The sequence below is a fragment of the Canis lupus genome, chromosome 1, assembly GCF_003254725.2.
Source record: "Canis lupus dingo isolate Sandy chromosome 1, ASM325472v2, whole genome shotgun sequence".
NCBI lineage: Eukaryota > Metazoa > Chordata > Mammalia > Carnivora > Canidae > Canis > Canis lupus.
Genome location: NC_064243.1, coordinates 116,880,653 through 116,895,177, shown reverse-complemented (window position 1 = coordinate 116,895,177; position 14,525 = coordinate 116,880,653). Strand labels below are relative to the sequence as shown.

Sequence of the window (14,525 nt, the reverse complement as noted above, 5' to 3'; positions counted from 1 at the left end):
CCCACTCACAGTGGCTCCAGCCATCTCAACTGAGCTATCAGACATGTGAGTGAAGTTGTTTGGCCTAATCAGGCCTCTAGCTGACTGTAGCCACAAGAGTGACCAAAGTAGGATAGGACGATCCAGTTGAGCCCAGCCTAGATTGGAGGATCATGAGCAAATAGAGATGGTTGTTTTAAGCTAAGTTTTGGGGTGGAGACACTGGCACATGCCCTGAAGTATGCTTGGTTTGTTGTCCTTAAGAGGCTCTGAGCAGTGGAATGCTCTGAGAAGTCAGAGGGCTTTCAGCGGGGGCTCATGTAGGGGTAAGATTTGGACAAAGTCCAGGGCAGAGGTTGTGGGGCAGTTATGAGAAGAGGGCATCGTGGAGGTCTTCTGTCTTAGTTTGGGTTTCTCTGGAAGAAGGATTTGAGGACAACTTATTGGTAAGAGAGGTGGGAAAGGACACAGAAAAGGGCAAGCAGACAGGAAAGGGTGTGTTATCAAGCCAGAACCAGTATGGGGAGCTGGGAGCTTAATTCTGTTGGGGAATTCCGAAAGCCCGTGAACACACACTTCCACATTATCTTCATAGAAGTGAGGGACCTGGAATATTTCTCTACCATCTCCTTTCAATCTCTGCTTAGAGGGCTGTTGGATGGTAAGTGGCATAAATTTGTTGGCATTTAAGGCTACCCATACCCATACCCATGCTCATACCCAGGGTAAGGCAGGCACCAGGGGTCTCACAATGCCCACAGGCAGTCAGACCGCCAGGATGAGGGTGGACAGGGTGAAGGCGGCGGGATATGGACGTGGCACCCACGGTCTGTTACACACCCCACCCAGGCACAGTCATCCAAACACGCCTCCTCAGCCAAGCACCACAGCCACTCCCCTGCACCAATGCCGCCAGAGATGAAGACAATGACAGTGCAGTCCAAACTGAGTTTAATAAGTTGTTTCAGATAGGGGAGAAATTCACTGGAAATGCGGAGATCAAGGATGGAGCCCAGTTGAGCTCTGAATTAGAAAGCATAGGACCCAGGGGACTTGAATCTAGGAAGAGTCCTTCCTATGTCTCAGGGGTAAGGACATGAATGGTGTGGGTCCTGGGGAGGTTTGGGGGTCATCTTAGGAGCTCTACTGGATGACACTGGGAGCTATTCTGGGGGTACCCCAAGTACTGTGTAGGGAAATCATATCTGGGGTTCTAGAGGAGTTGAACTAGACTTGAGGAGGGGAAGGGGGGCTCCAAAGGATCCCAGTGGAGAAAGGGTTAGGGTCTAAAGTGTTTCACAGAAACAATCAAGGGGCCTCGATTTCACAGAAATCATCAAGAGGGCTCCTTGTGGGTGGGGGAGGGGTATCACACCACCCCAAATATTGGGGATTGTTTACCCCCCCAGCAGCCATTTTGGGGTTTTAATGTAAGACCCCGATGGCAGGACATTCCACATACATTATCATGGATTTGCAACATTAGCATACGCTGGCTGTCCCACAGGACGGAGGGGACTGGAAAAATCAGTCCAGGTTCTGGGTTTGAGTCCTAAGAGGACAGGCCTGGGGGTGCCACACGGCTCCTCTTCAATAGCTGCCGAAGCTGCGGACAAGGAGGGGGAGGAGAAGTTAGGGAGGCTAGAAAAAGAGATAAGGGACAGAAACCCTGTGAAGGTGGGGGGTAAAGTACAGAACAGAGTAGGGTCGATTGGGTTTGCAGGTCAGAGGTTCAGAATCAAGGTGCAGGGTTAGGGAAGATGGTTCAGGAGCCAGCACTAGGGATGAAGGATAAAGGTGTTGCTGGCTGGGGGTTCCCACTCTGGGGTTAAAATTCAGGACTAGGAGTCAAAGGTAGAGGCAAGGGGTCAGAGGTCACACTTAGGGCTGTGGTAGGGGGGTCAGAGGTTATACTTGGGAATCAAAGGTCACACCCTGAGGTCAGGACTCAGGGTTAGAAGTAGAGCTTAGGAGGAGTCACCAGTACCAGGTGGGAAATCAAACACTGGGGTCAGAGGTCATACTTTCAAATCAGGGCTGTAGAGGACCAAGGTCAGCTCCTGAGATTAAAAGTCATCCTCTAAAGTCATGAATGGGTAGGGTCAGGGGTTCACACTGTTAGGTCAGAGGCCACTCTGCGGTCAGGGTGGGCCCAGTGCTCACCCCCTCAGGGCCCGGCCCAGGCCGCAGCAGGTGGACAGGCTGCTCGTTCTCCAGGTTTCGCAGCGTTGGATCTGCGCCAGCTGCCAGCAGGCGTCGCACGATAGCCTCTTGGGGTGGCCCAGGGGGCAGAGCAGCTGCCATGTGGAGGGCTGTGTTCCCATGGGCCTGGGGACAGTGAGGGGAGGACTGCTAAGGATTCAGACTCAGCTGGCCCGGGCCTCTACAGTGCACTTCAGATTCTATCACACTCCTGCTTCACAGCCACATCCCACTTGTCCCTCCTCACAGCCCAGAATCCTCTCCATAATCCCACTCCACATGCCCCTCCATCCATGGCCTATACACTCCCCCAATCTCCATCCACATCCTATAGAGGCCTTGCCTATGTTCCATTAGCCGTCCCTTCCATAGCCCACAGGCCTCCCAACATCCCGCTGCCCTTCTCCATCTATCTCACACAATCACGTTCCGACCGAGGCCCCCACCTTCATGTTGACGAAGGCCCGCAAGTCTCCCTGTGGCAGCTCAAGCAGCAGCTGAACCAGGGTGGGATTGGCAGCCTGCACAGCCAGATGCAGAACAGTCTTATTGCTCTTTATCTCCTGTAGAGAAGGGAACGGCGGAGGTCAGGCCAGTCCTCACACCCAAGGCCCCTCCCATGGAACCCAAGAGCCCTTAGACACCACGTTCCTCCTTTGCAAGCACCCAGGGGTGCCTTACACAGTTATATGTGTTGTGCACTAAACAAGAGCACCACATTTAAGGGGCTGCCATTCACATTGTACGCATCACAGGACCATGTGTTTATTATGACAAGTTTCCAGCCCAAGTGTCTTTGAGGAGAAGACTCTTATATCTAATCCTCCTAAGGAGCTCTGGGCTAGCAGCTGCCCATATCTGTAGGGATGCGACTTGAGCAGCATTTTTGGGGGACCAACTAAGCCTATGTGTACTTCCTTATTTAATTGTTCTCTTCATATTTTGGAGCAAATAAAGACATATTGCACAGTGAAACTTGATTACCTGTTCTTAAAGAGTTTGTAATAATGGACATTAAAAATATGATGGGTTTATACAAGGCAAAACAACTTAGTTGGCTCACCAAATAAATAACGAAGAGGAGACAAGGAGATAGAGGAGGAAACGACTTTAAAAGTCCTTAAGGGACTCTTGGGTGGCTCAGTGGTTGAGCATCTGCCTTTGGCTCAGGGTATAAACCTGGGGTCCTGGGATCTCCCCATGGGGAGCCTGCTTCTCCGTCTGCCTATGTCTCTGCCTCTCTCTCTGTGTCTCTCACAAATAAATAAATAAAATCTTAAAGTAACACAAAAGCCCTATAATGGCAATATGTGGGCTTTATTTGGATCCTAGACTTTTAATGAAAAAAAAAGAAAGCATATCACTTTAGAGTCAATCAGAAATTTGAACACAGCCAGGATATTTGATACTATGAGATTAACTTTTTTGTAAGATGGAATAATGGTATTGAGGTTAAAAGAGTTCTTAACTTTAAAGACACAAATATTTGTGGATAAAAATACATGCTTGGTTTACTCTAAAATACTATAGGAAAGTTGAAGAATGGATGGGGCAGGACTGGTTACAAGTTGCTGATTACTGATGTTGGGTATGGGGAGTTCACTATATTATTTTCTATATTTTATCTGTGTTCAAATTTCTTTAACTAAAAAACAAAGCAAAATAATAAGCGGATGTTGAATTCTCTCAGGCAGCCTGTGAAAGAGCTACTAGCAGGGGAAGGAGAGTAACAGAACTATGAAGCATTGGATTCTGGCGTGAACCACGTGATTCTAATCCCCTGACACTTAGAAGCTGTAAGATTTTTGACCCCTGTGACTCAGTTTCTTTTTTTTTTTTTAATTTTTTATTTATTTATGATAGTCACACACAGAGAGAGAGAGAGAGAGAGGCAGAGACACACACAGGCAGAGGGAGAAGCAGGCTCCAAGCACCAGGAGCCCGACGTGGGACTCGATCCCGAGTCTCCAGAATCGCGCCCTGGGCCAAAGGCAGGCGCCAAACCGCTGCGCCACCCAGGGATCCCTGTGCCTCAGTTTCTTTACCAGTAAAACAGGAAAAGTAACAACAGTGCGCATGTCGAAGAGTATTTGTGAGGGTTCAGTTAGCTAATCTATGAAACTCCGTGTTTGATGAATAGTAAAGTGCTTGATCAATATAAGCTAAGATCAATAATATTATTCTCTGGGGCACAAAAGCTGAAGTAACGTGCTCAAGTTCACCAGGCTGGGAAGAGCCAAGTCAGCTTTTGTTTGGAAGCCCTGGACATCCAGGTGACCCATCCCACACACCTTTCTAGAGACCGGCTGCCCACTGCCCAGCTCACCTGGCTGGTGTGATCAGCACCCATGTGCAGCAACATTTGGACACAAGCCAGCCTGTCTCGGGCCTGGGTACTCAGTACCCGGAAACATAGGTCAGGTGGGTGCACGGCAACGTTGAGGGCCAGGATGGCTGTGTGGAGAGGGGTGAGGCCTGCGGAACAGAGACAGTGAGGGCTCTGCATCTGGGGCACCCACCCCACCCAAGCCCACCTGCCACACCCACCCTGCCGACCACTCAACTTACCCTCGAAGTCTCTGGCTTCCAGGTCGACCTGAACCCCCGAGTTAATCACAGCCTGAGGAGGAGAAGGCAGAGGGCTGGATTAGTCTCCCCAGGCCTGCTAGCCCTGGAAGCCAGGATGTGAGCGACCAGTCCATCCCATTCACCCCACCGGCCAGCTGGCCATACCGAGAGGACTCCTGGGAGCCCATAGGTAGCAGCCACATGCAAGACAGAACGTCCCTGATGATCGGTGGCATTGGGCTCTGCTCCCAGGTTCAGTAGATCCTCCACAATCAGGGGCTGGTTGGCGGCAGCAGCCACCAGCAGAGGGGTCTGCAGGAGATAAGAGGGTTAGTCTGAGCCCAAGTCTCCTCCCCTCTGCAAACCAAGAATCCAGGTTCCCAGACCTTCTGCCTTCAAATCCAGTCCAGGCCCCCGGCCCTCACCTTGCCCTTATGCTCCCGAATGTCCAGACGTCTGTATACCTGGAGCATCTCAGCTGCGGCATACGCTGCCCAGCGCAGCCCTCGAGCCGCGAATAGGTGCAGGAGCCTGAGAACAGGTAGGGGGCAAGCAGTGAGCACAGCAGCCCTGCTAAGCCAGAAACATGCAGACCGCAATCCCCTATACTCACGTGTCTCCCTCCTCATCCTGGGCCAGCAGCTGTTGAGGCCCCAAAGCCAGCATGTGAGCACGGGCTGTGTCCAGGGATGGTCCGGTGGCCAGAGTAGGCAACGGTGGGGGTCCTGAAGGAAGTCCAGAACCTCTCCAGGATCCTGCCTGTGGCAGGGAAGGTTCTGCATAAAGCCGGGTATCCAGGGGGTCCTGAAGGATACATGTGGTGGGCAGACCCAGTCAGCTGAGAATTCCCTCTTCCTAACATACAGATGTACACACAGTGCCAGGCAGAGTGGCTGGGTGCCCCGCCTGCACCAAGTGACCCTGGACCTTTGGGCCTCAGTTTTGCCCATCTGAAGAATGGGATCTTAATCCAGCATGAGGGCAACTGGGAATTTTAGGGGTCCTTCAGCATCCTATTCCCACTCTGTATCTCACCTCCATCCCCACAGAATATGGACACTGCCGCCCTGGGTCGGAGGGTGGGTAGAAGTCAGGAGTCAGGAAGCCTTCAGCAGCAGAAGCAGGGTAAGAGTAGGGGCTGTCTGTGTAGGCAGCATGCGTGTTGGGGTCCCAGTCTGGAAAGCCCGTGGTGGGAGCCAGGCTGCCAGGTCCAGAACCCACAGTCTCTTGGTGTACTGGGAAGCGAGAATGGCCTGTGTGTGAGAGGAGGGGCAGGGGCAGGCCTGGTTACCAGAGTTGGGGAAGTCCTGACCTAGACTGGAGGACCGGAGTGAGGGCCTGGAATCTCCCAAGGTACTGAGAGCTAGTACTTGTGGGACACCAAAGGGCTGGAACCCAGAATCCAGGGCACCAAGCGGTTGAAAGCTTGGACTTCTGCCACCTGGACTCCAGGGACACTGAGGGTTGAGCGCCTAGACTCTTGGAGCAACAAAGGGCTGCAAGCCTGGGCCCCCGGAACACGGAAGGACCTCATACATAGACTAGCGGGCTCCAGAGAATCTGGGAGATCAAGCTGCTACCGGGTCGCAGCAAGAAAGAGGGTCTGGTCTGACTCCTAAGTTTCCCCAAAGTTCTAAGATTTAGAATGTCTGAGTCGGGGAAGAAAGCTGGGGCTGCGCCAGCTGAGGGGACCAGATGGGTTTCCAGACTTACCAGCCTCACTCTCATTCACAGATGGGGTCAGGGACTGGGCCGGGGGAGGTGGAAACTGTCCCTGGAGAGGCATAAACAGAAACGAAGGAGGGTGAGTTTATGTGACACAGCCCTCAGCATCCAGTCCCAGCCGCAGCATCTAAGTCAGGGCCGCACCCCCGCTCCGTGCTGAGGGCCCAGGGAGCCCTCAAGTCCCCGCCCAACAGGACACGGCCTCACGGGAGTCCCGCTTCAGGGCTTCCCGGGCCTTACCGGTACCCCCCCAGCCTCAGGCTGCTGCTGACGGCGCCTCTGTTCTTCCAGGAGCTTCTTCACGGTCTGCGACGGGCAGTGGCTGCGTTCACCCCGGCTCACTACAGGGGGGGGGGGGGGGGGCGATCAGAGGTCCTCAAGTCACCCAACTCGGGCCCCCTCCCTCGACCTCCTGCGCGGAAAAACTGGCAGGCTGACGCCACCTGAGGACCCCAGAGCCATTCTTAGCTCTCAGGTGCAGCTTCCGCCTCCGCCGTTTCCTTCCCTTCGCTCCGCGCTTTCCCCTCTGACCCAACTTTCCACCAGCGTCGTGGAAACTGGGGAAGGGGGAGGGGCGCGCCCCTCTGCAGCACCTCCCCCCCCCCCAGCTTCCGTGAAAACTCCCAGCCCCCAGATCTCCCAGTCGCGGGGCCTGGGGGGCCGCTGGCAATGACGCCCTGAGCCGCACGGGCAGCTTCCCCGCGTCGCTCTGCCCTGAAGCTGACCTCGACGCACGGTCCACGGGAACCAGGCGTCCGGCCCGGGTCCCCAGCCCCTCTCCCCAGGGGACGACGAATCAACAGCCCGCCGGCTCAGCCAAGTCCAGACCCCGGCGCCCCTCAGATCTAAGAGTCCAGGCCCCACTCTGGGGAGCCCGAGCGCCTAGCGCCCCTTGCCCCGGGACCCAGGAGTCCGGGCGCTCAGCCTCGCCCCCCCTTGCGCCCGGGAGCCCCGGTTTCCAGGAGCCTGGTCCGCAGCCCCCGGGAAGTCGAGGCCCGGAGCCCGCGCCCTCCCGAGCCCGGGTTCCGGCGGAGGAAGGGTTAAGCGGGGGAGGGCGGACTCGGAAACGGCCCAGACACGACGTGCTGACGTCGCGGCGCTCACGCAAGGGAATCTTCCATCCACCCCTTCCCCTCCCCGCGGCGCGCCGCAGGTGTCCGGCTCCGAGCCCGGCGGGCGGCCAGGCGTGGAGCTCGCGGAATCCCCGCACGTGGGGAATTCCTGCTCGGCGCGGGGGCCGGCGTGGGCGGAGACGCGGGAATTCCCGGGGCGGGGGCAGGGCGGAGGTCGGCGCGGCCCGCGGCGGCCCGGCCTCACCCACGGCTTTTAAACCACCACGCCCCCAGGAGCGGGGGTCCGGGCCGCCAGCCCCCTCCGCCCGCACCACCCGGGGACCCACCCCCCGCCCGGACCCAGGAGTCCGAACCCCCGGGCCCCTCGCCCCCGGGAGCCCAGGCTTCCAGCCTCCGGCCTCCCGGCCTCCCGGCCTCCATCACCACCCAGCAGTCCGGGCGCCCGCGTCCGCTCACTCTCAGCACCCAGGCTTGACGCTCCCCCATCCCGCGGTTCTCGGGGGCCGGACCCCCCACACCCTGGCTCTCGAGGGGCCGCGCGCCCCACCTCCCCACCTCCACTTACCCCTCGGGTTCCGTGGCGCGGATTGCGGGCCCCCAGGGCCGCGGCCTCGGCGCTGCGCCAGCCTCGCTCTTCCCCCGCGGAGCCGCCGCCGGGTCCCCGATCTAGGGTCGTGCCCCACGAGTTTTAAAACTGGGTCTCCGGCCCCGCCCAGTGAAGGGCAGGGCCCGCCCACAGGCCCGGGAGTCCCCGCGTCGCGCTAGAGCGGGTCCAGTCCCTGAATGGGCGGGGCTGACATTGAGGCCCCCACTCCTGAGCCTCCCTCGGACGAGGGGGGCCCGACGGGCGGGGCGTCTTTGGTTTGAGGGAGAAGCGGCCTGGGACAGAGGACACCTGAAGGAGGAGGGCGCTGGGGGCCTGGCCTTCTGGGTCTCTGTCCGAGGGGGTTCTGGAGGCTTCCATTTCTGGGGCCTGGGCTGGGAGGGGACAGTATTACTGAGTCCTGGGGTAAGAGGAGGCTGGGGTTCGGGACTTCCTGGTCCCGAGGGAGGCAAGAGTGACCTGGGTGAACTCAAATTTCTCCCTCTTCCCCACATCACTTTGTTTTCCAGAGGTCAGTTCTCGTCTATTCGTTCATCCTTAAGAATAGTTCATTACTGCAAGGGAGGTACTTTGCTGGGTGCCTCCGGATGGCTGTGAACCAAGAACAGGAATTCCCAGCCCTCAGGCCAACTGCCATCCCTGGGGTGGCTGGTTCTCAGTTCCCATCTTGGGGACTATGTTAATCATTTCTCCCCCGGCTTTCGAGACTTCTGCTCTCCTGGTTCTCCTCCCTCACATGCTGTTCCTTCCCAGTTTCCCTGGCTGTTTCCACCCCTTCACCCCCATTCTTGGGGGCCAGGGGCACTCCTCTGCCTGTACTCACTTCCTTGGTGATCTCATCCAGTCTCGTGGCCTTAAATGCCATCCATAAGGCATCAACCCGAAAATTTACATCCTCCAGCCCAGGATTCACAGATGCAGCCGTGGTCATTCAGTTCTACAGGGAGATCTGTCGGCATTTCCAGTTCAGTGTCCCCAGACCTTGGCACTTTCCCCCTAAACCTCCTCCCCTCTCCCCTCCTTCTCCATCTTTTCAGTTGCTCAGTCCAGAAGCTTTGGTCATCCCGAATCCCTCTCTTTCAAACACACCCCATACCTACAAGATCAGTAAGTTTTGTTGGTTCCACCTCCAAAAGCTCTCCAGAACCTCCTCAGTGCCCACAGCCTGGTCCATCTGTCACCTTCCACCTGGACAATCATAGCAGCCTCCCTGGTCTCTGACCCTACCCCTAGTTCATCCCCAAAGGCAGTCACAGGGACCCACCACTTCTCCCCCTCCCACACCTTCACACAGGAAGCAGGTGGCCTTGCCACCAGCAGAGTGACATCCGCTATTGCTGCTTCTTTACTCCCCAACTGTTCCTCAGGACTTCTCTGGACCAAAGCCTCTTGCCAGACCCCTTCTAGCCTCAGCCTAGCATGGCCCCTTCCGGTGACATCCTGCTCCTGCTCCCAGGTGAAGTCAGTGGTTATGGGGCCTGGCAGGCAGAGGACTTATGAGAGGGGTGGCTTGGGTGGCATCTGAAGGGAGGAGTGCTGAGAGCAGGTCCTCTCAGTACCCTCTCCTTTCTGGAGATCCGTTTTAGCTTCAGGACCTGGTTCTTTGGGGGAGAGAAGCTGAGTCTGGGGTAGTTGCCTGTTCATCTCCCCTTCTCGCTGCCAGGCCTGTCTCTGTCTCTACTGCTGATTTTCTATCTCTGTGTGTGTGTCTGGGAGCTCCCCTACCCATCTGGGCTCTTTCTCATTTGCTCTCTCCCAAACGGAGGTTACTTCTCAGGGTACCACCTTTTCCCTGCACCCTGTTTTGGAAACTGCCTCTCCCCTGCTAATCCACTTTCCCTCTCTTTTCACAGTGATTGCAGCTCTGGTGACCCCAGGTGAGAAATGAGCACGCCTTGCCCTCTGCCATGGCACTTCAGGTACTGCTTCCATCCCTACAGGGTGGCCTGAGGGTCCTGGAACAGCCCCAGTGGCTCTCTAGCTCACCAGCTCACCTCTCACCAAATCAGAGCCCCGAGGATCTGGGGTCCTCTCTGGGTCGCCATCTCACTGCCCACATCACCAGATTGAAGCCCCAGGGACTCGGCTACCCCCTAGCCTTCGTAGGGAGTCCCCGCTATGCCCAAAGCACCTCGTATGTCTCTCTGTGCTGGGGGCCCCCACCCACCTCCTCTTTCATCCCCCAAGTCACCCTTGGGGAATCTCAGACAGACACACACACACACACACACCCGCCAGGGACTTCATCTGCTCCCAGTGTCCAAAGTGTAGCCCTGAGGGTCTGGAACCTTCCTCAACTGCCTTCTCCCCTGGGCCCCACCCTCCAGGTTCCTGTTCCGGATGTGAGCCTGTCTGTCTGCCCCTGCTGGCAGGCCTCATGGCCGCCCATGCGGTGGTGTCGCTGCTAATCATTGCAGCAGTGTTTGTGTGTGCTTGCCCACGCCACAGGCCCACCCAAGGTGAGGACAGAGACAGGGTAGGGCCTGGAGGGAGAAGTGTCCCTAGGGAGGGGGCCCCCAGGGAGGGGCCCCCCAAGGGAAGCCCTAGAGGAGATGCTGGGGAAACCCTGGGGGCGGTGACTGGAGGGGAACTCCAGAGGAAACCCCTGAGGCAGGGGGTCCCCAGGAAGGTGGAGATGTGGGTGGGTGGTAGGTGGTCAGGCCTCATGCTTTCTCTCCCCCACCTCCAGAACATGACAAAATCTACATCAACATGCCTGGCAGGGGCTGACCCCCGTGTAAGTGAGACCTTGGACTTCTGACCCTCTGCTTCCTGTGTTGTGTGTGGCAGCACAGAAACACATTCCCCACTTTGGGGTGAAATAAAGCCATTGAAAATACCTCTGGTTCTAATTCTTCCTCAAAGAACCCCAGGGTCCCCAAAGCCTCCCTCCCACTTATCTGTTTCTGGGTAAATGACCCCCCCCCCCCGCCCCAAGTCCCACATATCCAAGCCCCCCTCAGCTGAAAGATCTGGGATGACTCGACAGATCTTTTATGTGCCACGTTTATTTGGGGGCAGTGATGGAGAGAAATCTGACCTCTCAGAGAGGGCACTCTGTGGATCTTTATCTTGGTGGAAGTAGGAATAGGATGCAGGGTAGGTGTCAGGAATGAGTGGATCCAGGCATCAGGATGTTGACTGCCGTGGTTTAGGCTCATTTGTAATACGGCCTCTGTGTGTTGAGGTCACTATAGACATCTGACCTCTGACCTTGGAGCTCCTAATGGAGGGACACGGTGGGAGTCATTAGTGGATGAGGTCCACTGAATAAACTTAAAACAAAATTCAGCCTTCTCCCAGTGGCCTATAAGGCTCCTAGCAGCTTCTTCAACCTCGCAGCCACGGAAGAGATCTGGATTTTAATCAAGTACATTTAGTGTTTCCCTTTCTCCTCCACCTCATCATCATGCCCCAGCCTCAGGGCCTTTGCACATACTGTTCTCTCTGCCTGGAACCCTGGTTCCCTAGATATTCCCGTGGATGGTTCCTTCTCCCCCTTCAAGTCGCAGCTCATGTCACTTTCTCAGAGAAGCATTTATTGATTTTGTCATCACATTTCTCCCCCCCTCACCCACACCCTGCCCCCACTGTCGTCACTGTCATATCAGCTTTATTTCTTCATGGTACCTCCCCAAATTATCTCAACTGTTCATTTGTCTATCTCCCCAACTAGGATGTAAACTCTGTTGCAGTGTAGGTGCTCAATAAATCCCACCAAAGGTTGAGTAAATGAGAATCATGCTTTGCCCTAACATGTCACTGCCCCCAATAACCGAAAAGCTTCCTCATTTTCCTGGACCTCACAAGGCCAAACTCAAGATGCTTACACTTTACAAAGAGACTTTTTAATCCCCAGGTGAGACAAAGCAAAGTTGGCTGCAAGTAAGTAAGAGACTTCACAGAACATGGCTCATATTTGGCGGGGCAGGGAGGGGGGAAACCTATGGCCCCAAGAGGCAGCCCTCAAGCTGAATCCCTGAAATCCTACACGAATGACTGGCCTGGGTATACATCTTTATGGGAAGGGGGCTGTTTGGCTTCCCTTAGCTTCGCACAGGAGCCCATGACTCCCCAAAGTGTAGAAGGGCACTGACAGAGAGGCAAGAGATGGAAAGGTGCCTCTGTCTGCATGGTGGCATTTTTTTTTTTTATTTATGATAGTCACAGAGAGAGAGAGAGAGAGGCAGAGACATAGACAGAGGGAGAAGCAGGCTCCATGCACCGGGAGCCCAACGTGGGATTCGATCCCGGGTCTCCAGGATCGCGCCCCGGGCCAAAGGCAGGCGCCAAACCGCTGCGCCACCCAGGGATCCCTTTTTTTTTCTTTTTTAGAGAGAGAGAGAGAGCATGCACATGTGAGGATGGAGGCAAGAGGAGAATTTTTTTTAAAAGATTTATTTATTTTGGAAAGAGAGAGAGCACAAGCAGGGGGAGAGGGGGAGGGGCAGAAGGAGAGGGAGAGAGAGAGTTCCAAGCAGACTCCCCACTGAGCAGGGAGCCAGACATTCCACAACCCTGAGACCACGACGTGAGCCAAAATCAAGAGCCAGATGCTTAATGGACTGAGCCACCCTAGGCACACCTGCATGGTAGTCCTTAAGAAGGGTTTCAAGATACTTGTACCACCCCTCGATCACATGCACAGTTTTGTAAATTTTTGTGTGAGTTTTTCTGAGGAGTCTCTAGCTTTCATCAGCTTCTCAAAGGGATACAGGATCCTTCCTTCCAAAAAGTCTAAAACTCCTCTCTTCAGAGTTACCGAATTGGGGCTGAAATCTGTTCTCTGCTCTTTTAAGAGCTCGTCCCAGAAATCATCCTGTCCCGAACACTTCAGTGCTTGCCTTCTGGCAAAGGCCTCTATGTGCCCTTGCAAACATAAAACCCCATGTTTTCTCACACATTGTAAGCTGAGCATAAGGCCATGATTGATCATTGAAAGCCGTTTTGGACAGATGCCCCGTTAATCTTTGAGGTTGGCAATGTTGCTCAGAAAGTGGCTTTAGGGTCTAGGTTCTAGAGGGACTGGGAAAGTATTTAAGACAGACACCTACAGGGTAGGAGGGACATGTGAGGAAGAGAAGCTGGTTTTCTCACCTGATAAGGCGACTCTGTCTCAGTGATGCGCTGTTTCCTGGTCACTGCTGGGGGATGGGGAGTAGAGCAGAGTGCAGAGACAGTTCAGGTGGTGAACTGGGACCATTTTGCTGATGCAAAATCAGCCCCTCCATCACCCACTTCGGATGGTTGTGACTTGGGAGCTTCCTCCTCCCTCAGGAAGTCCCAGGCTATCCCTCGCCAGCCCCACTCACCTTCCACAGACCCTCGTCCCCGAGGAAACATTCGGCCCAAGGAGTACACGGCCAAGGCAATGAGGAGGGTCAGCACCAGGTCCCCCAGCACGATCCCTGCCAGCACACCGGGACTCACCACGGGGCAGTTGCATCCTGAGAATGTGGCCCAAAGGTTTGGGGTGGTCAGTGGAAGTTGGGAATTGGGAGGAAGTGTCAGCAGGGGAAGGTTCAGAGAGATTGGGGAACAGATAGAGGTGGGGAGATCTTCGGGAGGTAGGGAGGGAGACTGCAGAGTCTAGGCCTACCGTCCTGTGCCTGGATAGGGCTGAAACCTGAGGGGAGAAAAAGAAGGTAAATTGAGTCATGGGGCTGTGACAGGAGGGTGGGCACAGAAGGTGGGGAGGGTGGATCCTGAGAGCTAGGAAATGAGTGGAATTTTGTGTCTGGTGGGACCTGTGGGCCAGCATCAAGGCTACTGGACTGTGCTATTTCTATCCCAACTTGTCCTATTGCGACACCCGGACAGTCCCTTCCCCCTTGCTTCTACCAGAGGCCAAATCTTGGGGGCTCTGGCTCTGGGAGACAGACATAACTTTTGAGGGACAGGGATCTGCTTTCCCCCACCTCCCTTTTGGTTCTCTTTCTATCCTGTACCCCGCTCTGCCCCAAGCTGAACCCAGGGACTCGGGAGGCAGCTGTAGAAGCCCCCAACTCACCACCCATGCTCAGAAGGAGAGGCAGGAACAGGAGCCTGTTGGAAGGTCCAAGGACCCCCATGACACAGGCGACGCTGCTGGACGCCAGAGTCCAGGGGCCGGTGGGATGTGGTGTAGCGTCCAACCAAGTGAAGGAGGAAGTCTGAGGTGGGCGGTGGCAGAAGGGAGGAGGGGACAATACAGGAGGAGGGACGGAGACAGATAATGCCAGGAAGAATCAGGCCGAGACACCGTGGGGGCCACGCTATAGCCTCTAAGGACTGGACGTAAAAAGAAAAAGGCTACATGCACCAATCCACCCCTGACCGGGGGTCAGCCATCAGTGCAACAGGACAGTCAGTGGCTATGACTGAAGCCAGCTTTT

The 14,525-nt window shown here is 55.6% G+C and overlaps 3 protein-coding genes across 6 annotated transcripts; 1 reads left to right on the top strand and 2 right to left on the bottom strand.

Annotated features, from left to right (window-relative positions):
- Positions 1-913: 913 nt before the first annotated feature.
- NFKBID (NFKB inhibitor delta) lies at positions 914-8,292 on the bottom strand. Of its 3 annotated transcripts, XM_049110597.1 has the most exons (12): positions 8,113-8,292; positions 6,715-6,815; positions 6,463-6,523; positions 5,785-5,984; positions 5,363-5,553; positions 5,175-5,280; positions 4,915-5,061; positions 4,750-4,801; positions 4,508-4,656; positions 2,628-2,744; positions 2,143-2,307; positions 914-1,585 (listed from the first exon to the last, which is right to left on the bottom strand). In XM_049110597.1, exons 4-12 carry the CDS (start codon positions 5,788-5,790, stop codon positions 1,532-1,534), a joined length of 987 nt encoding a protein of 328 aa, XP_048966554.1. In that variant the 5' UTR covers positions 5,791-5,984; positions 6,463-6,523; positions 6,715-6,815; positions 8,113-8,292; the 3' UTR covers positions 914-1,531. The 3 variants fall into 3 exon arrangements, with proteins under 3 accessions (XP_048966554.1, XP_025277508.1, XP_048966552.1); XM_025421723.3 differs by lacking the exons at positions 5,785-5,984; positions 8,113-8,292 and having other exon boundaries at positions 6,715-6,814; XM_049110595.1 differs by lacking the exon at positions 8,113-8,292 and having other exon boundaries at positions 5,175-5,984; positions 6,715-6,794.
- Positions 8,292-10,990, top strand: HCST (hematopoietic cell signal transducer). Its single transcript, XM_025421808.3, has 5 exons — positions 8,292-9,115; positions 9,519-9,607; positions 10,005-10,028; positions 10,479-10,610; positions 10,841-10,990. The coding sequence occupies exons 2-5, from the start codon at positions 9,571-9,573 to the stop codon at positions 10,879-10,881; spliced, it is 234 nt and encodes a 77-aa protein (XP_025277593.1). The 5' UTR covers positions 8,292-9,115; positions 9,519-9,570; the 3' UTR covers positions 10,882-10,990.
- A 151-nt stretch (positions 10,991-11,141) lies between these two features.
- Positions 11,142-14,318, bottom strand: LOC112643619 (transmembrane immune signaling adaptor TYROBP). Of its 2 annotated transcripts, none has more exons than XM_025421797.3 (5): positions 14,162-14,318; positions 13,751-13,777; positions 13,464-13,598; positions 13,249-13,292; positions 11,142-11,374 (listed from the first exon to the last, which is right to left on the bottom strand). In XM_025421797.3, exons 1-5 carry the CDS (start codon positions 14,220-14,222, stop codon positions 11,309-11,311), a joined length of 333 nt encoding a protein of 110 aa, XP_025277582.1. In that variant the 5' UTR covers positions 14,223-14,318; the 3' UTR covers positions 11,142-11,308. The 2 variants fall into 2 exon arrangements, with proteins under 2 accessions (XP_025277582.1, XP_025277581.1); XM_025421796.3 differs by having other exon boundaries at positions 13,249-13,295; positions 14,162-14,316.
- Between the last annotated feature and the right edge of the window lie 207 nt (positions 14,319-14,525).

Bases quoted from the DNA above. Each gene is read 5' to 3' on its own strand.
- NFKBID (XM_049110595.1), bottom strand. From the start codon at position 5,699: ATGGGCAAAACTGAGGCCCAAAGGTCCAGGGTCACTTGGTGCAGGCGG. The intron at 4,802-4,914 runs GTATGGCCAGCT...TCTCCTCCTCAG, and splicing joins GGCTCCCAGGAGTCCTCTCG to GCTGTGATTAACTCGGGGGT. The intron at 1,586-2,142 runs GTGAGCACTGGG...CCTTGTCCGCAG, and splicing joins CTGGGCCGGGCCCTGAGGGG to CTTCGGCAGCTATTGAAGAG.
- HCST (XM_025421808.3), top strand. From the start codon at position 9,571: ATGGCCCCTTCCGGTGACATCCTGCTCCTGCTCCCAG. The intron at 9,608-10,004 runs GTGAAGTCAGTG...CTCTTTTCACAG, and splicing joins CATCCTGCTCCTGCTCCCAG to TGATTGCAGCTCTGGTGACC. The intron at 10,611-10,840 runs GTGAGGACAGAG...CCCCACCTCCAG, and splicing joins ACGCCACAGGCCCACCCAAG to AACATGACAAAATCTACATC.
- LOC112643619 (XM_025421796.3), bottom strand. From the start codon at position 14,222: ATGGGGGTCCTTGGACCTTCCAACAGGCTCCTGTTCCTGCCTCTCCTT. The intron at 13,599-13,750 runs GTAGGCCTAGAC...CCACATTCTCAG, and splicing joins CCCTATCCAGGCACAGGACG to GATGCAACTGCCCCGTGGTG. The intron at 11,375-13,248 runs GTGAGAAAACCA...TCCCTCCATTAG, and splicing joins AGACAGAGTCGCCTTATCAG to GAGCTCCAAGGTCAGAGGTC.